General features: G+C 38.8%; 1 protein-coding gene across 4 annotated transcripts in view; it reads right to left on the bottom strand.

The window, feature by feature from the left end:
• The window catches only part of LOC109538573 (eukaryotic translation initiation factor 4 gamma 3), a 27,620-nt gene that overhangs the window by 16,458 nt on the left and 3,062 nt on the right, over positions 1-8,100 (bottom strand). The window contains exons 1-3 of one of the 4 annotated variants that reach the window (XM_019905844.2): positions 6,712-7,173; positions 6,370-6,640; positions 138-310 (exon numbers count right to left, since the gene is read on the bottom strand). In XM_019905844.2, coding sequence (XP_019761403.2) covers positions 138-310; positions 6,370-6,466 — 270 coding nt within the window. In that variant the 5' untranslated portion in view covers positions 6,467-6,640; positions 6,712-7,173. Of the gene's footprint in view, positions 1-137; positions 323-432; positions 465-6,369; positions 6,641-6,711; positions 7,174-8,100 lie in introns of those variants that run through there. The other 3 variants (XM_019905842.2, XM_019905841.2, XM_019905840.2) reach the window with 3 other exon arrangements.

Below are 8,100 nucleotides of genomic sequence, written 5' to 3' on the forward strand. Positions count from 1 at the left end.
TCGAAGCAACATGAAGGACAGTGGAAATGTTAATAGATGGCTGCAAATTAGAATTAATATCCCATTAAAGAGAGGTGAGGTACGGAGGACTTTCGAAATTCATTCTGATCAAAATGTTAGCAATTTCTAGCACTTACCATTTGGGGAATTTGGCCAGGGAGCCCAGGAACTTTCAATTCTTGGGTAGGTGGCGTCGATGATTGGTTGGGGTGGCCAGTGGGTGGCAAACCGCGCAATCCTGGCCCCTGATTTGGACCCGGCGCCTGATTTACATACGGGGCACCCTGGCTGTGAAACGACCCATCAGATCCTGTATAATCAACAAAAAAAGAAAAAACCAAAGATAAAAGTACATTCGGGCACACGACAAGCTGGAACAAATCATTACGAGTGGGGCATTTGGGAACGCAGCCACGATCTGTAGGTACTTACTAGCTGCGTGTTGCGGCAATATCGGCTGATATCTATTTAGAAATTAAGGTTCGACATTCCACAGGGTGCAACGCAAAATCGTAAATCAGTGTCAGGGTTTTTCAATTCGCTTCTAGCCGTTTTCCTTCTGAAGACAACTACGTTCGAAAATGTTGTTAATTGTCAATTGTTGTAAATTCCCAAAATATCTCGCTACAGACCAACTCATCATGGTCAGAGTTGTTCAAATCAGTTTCAAGGAATTGTGGCGTTTCTATTGACCTTTTACGAACCATGGTCAAGTACCAATGTTTCACACATTCGTCCGTTCAAAAGAAACTTGCCCACTAATTGTGGTTTAACAGTTAGCACCACATCGAGACGCAAACCTTTCCAGCATTGATAGAAGGGGCCAGCAGAGGGTTTTTCAAACCCTTCTTCACACATTTCAAGGTTTCGAGCCTTCTTAAAGAAAAACGGGCCAAGGAGCTACACTGTCTTGCATTGACAATTCCATGTAAAAAAAAAACATTCTACTCTGAATAGGTGGGCAAAATTCCATTCCGAAAAAGTGGACAATGCTGGTGTTCAATTGAGTTGGACAAAAACGTCCCGAAGGTGACCGTAGTCGCCTAATATACTGGGTGACTGTATATTGTACAGTGGGGTTAAACTAAAATGCTGATTTGGAAATCTCGATTCGTTACAGAAAATCCATTGGTTTCAATCAAGACAAGAATGAAACTGTATGACAAGTGCCCATCGCTTAGTTTAGCCAGTTCGACTGGCGTTTTGTCGACACCCTGTAGATGTTATACTCTCTAAGTCAGATTTTTCATCATTGTGCGTAAACCATCCTGTATAATAATAACATCCAATTCTTGAAAGTGTGCAACGTTTTGTTGTGGTTACTTGTTCACAAGTTATTAGTTCCAAATCGTCCAAAAGTATACTAAAATACACAATAACATCAATCTACAGCGGCAACGCTAATTTTGAACTTTTTTAAATTGTTTTTTATACAACTGATGACCGTCAGAAAAAATTGAAAATTGTGAAGAATGGAGTCACGTTCGCTTCAAGCGGCACAAGTCTGAAGAAAGGAAGAAATTCTACCGCCATTCAAAATAATTTTCAATTTTATTAGGTAGTTTGATTTCCGCAAAGAACACTTATGGATTTTGTTAAATAATCTTTTACTTTACGGAAAAACATTTATGATCTTGTTGACTAAAAAATGCTGTTGATGAAGTTCGAAAATGATCTCGCATTTCAATTGCAAAATTGCTTAGATTCTGTCAATAAATTTACAAAAGCACTTAGAACGTAACCAGAAGGCGGTATACCAAAAGAAGCATAAAAATACTACTTACGTCGGCGATTCATGATGCAATCAAAAACTACCACAAAATGTGCCAAAAGGGCGAGAAGCAAGCAAACTGAAGAAGTACGCGAAAGCGAAAAGACACAGTCCACGATTCGATCCCGAGGATACGAAATCTAAGTTCACTCTGAATGAGTGAATTGCAAAAATCCCTGCACTACCCTTTAAATGGACAAATGGTCAGAGTGGTAGGGGGTTTACCTGCTAAGGGAAAGTTCCGGCTACAGGGCCTTTATGGGTGTTCGATGGGTAGGACATTAGAAATCAATTAAAACAACAACAGCGGGGTCAACTGAACGCAACTCAATTATAGATTAGAGGAGAGTATTTAAACAAACCCTGAGAGTAATCGCTGTTTGTTGTAGAATTAAACGAGATTTTAATTGTAAATTAATATAACTAACTATCTTGACTTAAACCTTTATCATAAATTAGCTTCCGGTGAATACAAATAGCTTCAAGAGAGATTCTCAAAGGTCCAAGCTTGGAAGTCTGGACTGCCATAGACAAAAAAAGGTACCTAAAGGCTGATACAAGCAAAAACAAACTATGGACTGTGTCCATGGACATGGATTGGGGCCCCTGGCAACATTGCATTGAGGACATAAATCGATAAATTGTACGGATAAACGGAATGTATATACTCTCCATCTGCGGACTCCGGATGCATCAACATGATGACAAGGCCGCGCTATGTGGGTCACAATGGCCTAACAGACTTCTAATTTCTGCATTCGACGCCACAAATAAACTGCCATTACGTAAAAATAGCCATTATCCACTAGAGCAGGCGATAGTTCGTGAGACGGCTTTCAATTTCGTAACTGTTTCAAACGATTTTCCACTAATAACAATCGGACTCATCTTTACCACTGATGGCGATGATATTAAAATAGGGCTGTTACGATTTCAATCAATTTTCTATAGGTACAATATTGTTCAATGGAAAAGAACCAAGTCTTGCGACTTGTGGGGAAATGGGAGAGTACTGAAAATAAATACAATTTAATTTTCTCAACTAGACGAGCCGTAGATTCATGGCAGTCAACTGAAGAACATTGAATTAAGATGAAGATTTTTTACACACCGAAGACACAAGACTAGAAAAGCGGCACAAAAGCACCTTCCTTCAACTGGCTGCAAATGCTTCCAAGTTAATCAGCTTTAAGCATGATTGAAACATGACTTTTTACTAGGGCTCGGAATTTTTTTAAATCTGATCATCGAATATTCGTTTAGTAGTTTATTCGAATAGTAAAATTATTCGAATACTCGAATATCTAACGAATATTCGTTAGATTAAATAAACAAAAAACAAATAAAAAAGTGCCTTTGTCGGCACATTAATTGTAACACCGCGCAAAAGTTGATGATGCGTATCACCAGAACACAGAGACGTAATTTTATATTCATTTGTAGGAGAGTAAATATGATTATTTTYATTTGCTTGTAAATATATGGGTATTTGKTTAAATGCTTGTAGAATATGAATCATTTATTTTATAAAAGTATACAAAGCGCATATAAAGATAGTTGCACCTTGTGAGTTTGATAATGTTGGTGTATTCGAGTATTCGGATATTCGAATATTCGAGTTATAACTACACATAATTATTCGCTTTTTGAATATTCAATTATAATATTCGAGTTTGATTCCGAGCTCTACTTTTTACACATTTCTCACGACAGCAATAGCAATTGCTTACAAATAATGAATGGGAGTCAGCATTTCCGCTAAAAAGCGCATGAACTTGCTGACTGTGGAATGTTGCACATGCAAGACATACCAGGTTGAACCAAAGAATGCATTTCATCACGTGAAAGCTTCAGGAAAAAAAACCAAATTATCGCATAAGCTTGACAAATTTATTAGCATGCAAATGTGCTTGCATAGTAACAACTAACAGTAAACCACACACAGTGGTCAATGGTTTCAAAACCAGTTCCGTTATGATGAATTCATATGACCAAATTGGCCGCGGTGATTTTTAAATGAATATCATTTGCCCTACCTAAAGACAGTAGAATCGGCTTCAATTGCAACAAGAAACCCTTAAAACCCATAAAGAATAGTGTTTCTCAGACACATTTAATATCTCGGAAAGAACTGAAAAACGTCTCCTTCGAATAACACTTCGATATTCGATCAGATAGTTCCAAAAGAATAAGGCAAATGAAATATATAATAATAATGACAAACAGTCCTTTGAAGTCTATTCGCCAAGTTTAGGCAGCTTGCTCTAGATTTTTTCAACATCCTGTAGTTGTTCTACTTTCAGCTTCGGGCTGCTGTAGTCAAGAGACAAATATTTACTGAACTTTTATCAAGTTTTCGGAATTTATCAAGCACTTGATAGATAATCCCGTAAAATCCCGTTCAATAGCTAGAAATAGTGTTAGAAAACCGTCGCAGCTTTCACATAAACTGAAAATTTGAAAATCACACTGAATGTCCAACATGAAACGAACAATTAACCCAGTGGCAGAATAAGAATCACCTTGGCATTGTTATCAAAATGATCACGATTCGCCTTTATTGTTCTTCTCAGAAAGGAAATTCATAACATGTCATGCCCTCTTTTGCACTTCATCCAGGCTTCTGGATGGTTCCAGTTCGAAGTGCCAATAAACAAACAATAACAATTAAACTGGAAAATTTTATTTCTGTCTTCTGACCCAAACGGCGGAAATAAAACGCTCAGAAGTTCTTTCCTCTTTCGGTCTGCGCCGATCCCAATATCTACCACTTTTCAAAGTTAATTCCGAAGTTTCCTTGAAATTTATATAGATATACATACAGTGAGCGATAAACTTCTTGCATATTATTACTTCAAAATAAGGTGTTTATTTTTCGAAAAATCGCTGGGATCCGTCGATTTTGGTTTTTATTTGCGCATTTTCTGAACCAATTTATGTCTAAGGCCAACTTTTTTGTAATTTTATTCAGTTCTCTACAAAAATCAAATCATTTTTATGATTAGAATTCGATATTATCTTTGCTGATTTTTGGAACATTTGCGACAGAAAGTAGTAAGCAAAGTTTTCGCACATTTCTTGAAAACTAGAAACATTTCTAAAATTTTTTGCAAAAATAGCAGGCAATTTAATGCTCTATCTCGCAATGAAAACCAGTTTCGTAGCCCAGAGGTTGTCGAAATACGAGCCAACAAATAAGAGCCGTTTTAAAAACTCGCATTAATCGTGAATTTTCGTGTTTTCCGCGAAAATTAGAAAAATGGCTAAATTGATGTTTTCTATAAAAAAAAAGTCCGTGTTTTAATGCCCCATCCGGCAATGACAAACGGAACTTTACAGCTCAACCGGTTCACTAAATATGAGCAATATTTTCAAAATCCGCGTAAATGAAAAAATTTCGCGTTTTGCTCAAAACCTAGAAACTTTTCCAGATTAATGTTTTATATAAAGTGCACACTTTAATGATCTATTCCGAAATGAACACTAGAGTTTCGTGACTCGACCGCTTGTCAAAACACGATCCAACGACTAAGAACAGTTTAGGAAACTCGCATTAATCATGAATTTTCGTATTTTGCGTCAAAACTAGAAACATTTCTAAAATGATGTTTGCTACAAAAAAAAGTACGCAATATAACGCTCTATGTAGACATAAAAACATTTTCGTAGCTCAATGGGTTCTCTACATACGGCCAAGGAATAAGAGTCGGCCTGAAAACTCGCATTAATAATGAATCTTCGCATTTTGCGTCAAAACCAGAAAATGTTTGGCATAAAAAACTACAAAATTTAATGCTGTATCTCGCAATGAAAACTAGAGCTTCGTAGCTCATCCAGTTCTCTAAATACTGGATAAAGCCGTTCTAAACACTCGCATTTTGCGTGAAAACTAGAAACGTTCCAGATCAATGTTTTAAAGAAAAAAGTGCGAATTTTAGTGCTCTATCCGGCAATGAACCCTACAGTTGCGTAGGTCAACACGATCTCCAAATACGAGCCAACTTCTATTTAAAAAAGTTGTCCTTGATGTCACAACTTTCTTGAACCGCCCCGTATAAATAAAAATTAGTTTAGAAAATGCGCAATTGAAAACAAAAATCGACGCGTCCGAGCAATTTTCCGATCATCACCATCAGTCGCGGACAGGTTTCTTGTCACTATTTGGTACAACTGGAGACGATTTGGGAAGTTTGTGGCTGGAGAAATGTTCAAAACTGATACTGAAATAAACGAACAATTCATTGCCGGCCAGGATATCTTAATTTGAGCAAAGTTTCTTGATCTCAGATAATTAAATGCTAAACAAAATAAAAGGAGGATCCTTGAACCCCGGCTGATTCAGTGAACCCAAGGCGAGACAACCGCTTGCTGAACTGCTCAGGTACAGAAAACGCTGAAACCAGCCGGGAAAAAGACCTACTTTTAACCGACAAGAGGGTTAAAGACTGCGACATGCAGCGCGTGTCTGCACTGTAGTTTGTGGAGATTGGCCATTGCCACTGGCATCGATTTTCCGTCAACCAGGGGGGTTGGAAAAGGCCACGTGGGGGTGCAATATATGCAAACTGTCCAAAGACGGAAGAAAAAAACGCACTTACGTGGCTGGGGTGGCATTAGCCGATAATGGGGCGGCGGGGGCAACAAACATAACCCATCCGGCTTAACTGGCCCGCTGGGTACAAATCGGGACACCATATCTACGTCTAGTCGTACGTAAAAAATCAATAGTTCGTCACAGGCATGGCCGAAAACTGCCAGGAATGGATTCTTCTCCGAAACCGCATACTTTGCAAGGCCAAAGTAGAATCCTCACAATATCTTCGGAATGCTGAACGCTTTCCTGACGGCATTCCTAACGTGGATGATCAACTACAACGGTCGGGAAATTCTATTTTTACGGATGCACAGTCTTTTGTTCAAGCGGATTTTGGCAGACTTACTGGTGGATTTTCTACTGAACACACCGTGGCCGAAACTTCCCAGACACCCTCGTTCTACTTGAAATTCGTCCGCGAAAAATCGATTAAGGGCGTTCTTTCTTCCTCGGTGTCTTCCGCTCTGGATACGCGCACTTTCCTAATCTAACTAGGGTGAACACCGGCGTTAAAAAACGACTACTTCCCTATACTAAGTGGCTACTGTTAAAACAATTAAACCTAAACTATTCTTAAAACAAACGCCATTGTATCGACTGTATCCCATACCGCGTATGGCACATTTGATTCGCGACTTGATTTACCAGCTGCAGCGGTGCCAGCTCATTCCCTTCGAAATAGAGGGATTCGAACAGGGAAAAGGGACAAGAAAAGGGCGATTTAATAGGTTTGCATCAACTGGATGCTCCACCGATACCACCCGAAAGTAGAAACGCTGGGGAGAAACTTTCAACGCTATTCAGTGTGAATATAAAAAATCAAACATTTGTCAATGCTGAAGGTTTTAACATAATACGTTTTTCTTCTCTGGTACATATCTGAAATATGTACCATAAAAAATCGCTGTTACCAAGCAAAACCGAACATTTCGGCTACAACATTGGCACCGGATTAACCAATGGGGCTTAACTAACGGCTCTATGACGATTGTGAAAGATACTTGTCATTGGCCTATTTCAAAGATGCTTCAGGTAGTCAGGTGGAAAACCGTTACATGATAGGGAACACACCGATAAATAGTAAACGGCATGACAAAGTACCTTAAATACTTTACCGAAAGCTCGTCAGAACAAAGCAAGTGTCAAATTTACGAAAATAATAAGGAGCTTGACGAATTTGGAAAGTGACCAACGACCCAGTGATTCGTTTCTGGGAAGGCAACCGAACTTTCGAAACACATGATTTAACCCGAACGGAGCATATGGTCAATATTGTCTAATCTTATCTTTCAAACCGTCGTAAGTGATTTGAGTGGGACTACACGACAGAGGAGCATTTTTCAGATAAAAACTCGATTAAATTGATTCTTTCGCATTTGCCCATATTCCGAGCTAAAATAAAGGAGGATAAAAGCCCTAACAATATGAACTAGTCAAAGCTTTCACTACCATTGCTTGAGGAACTGGTGAATTTTCAGTTATTAGCCCGTCGCCGACATTAATTTGGTCAAGACGTTTCGACAACATGCATCGCTGGCATCTTCAGAGTTGGGGTGGCTTCGGGAAATGCTAGGATCAAATTCCTATCGGCAAACAATCAAAAAGGTTTTCAAAGGACACTTCCTTATATATCCTTTTTCTGGTTTCCCTTAAGACACGGGCAACGAAAATTCCTCGGCCGATACAATAGTAGGCCCAAATACCTAAACAGGGGCGGATCCAGCTTTAAATTCAG

The sequence above is a fragment of the Dendroctonus ponderosae genome, unplaced genomic scaffold (assembly GCF_020466585.1).
Source record: "Dendroctonus ponderosae isolate FM_Combo_2020 unplaced genomic scaffold, Dpon_F_20191213v2 Dpon_F_20191213_3, whole genome shotgun sequence".
NCBI classification, from domain to species: domain Eukaryota; kingdom Metazoa; phylum Arthropoda; class Insecta; order Coleoptera; family Curculionidae; genus Dendroctonus; species Dendroctonus ponderosae.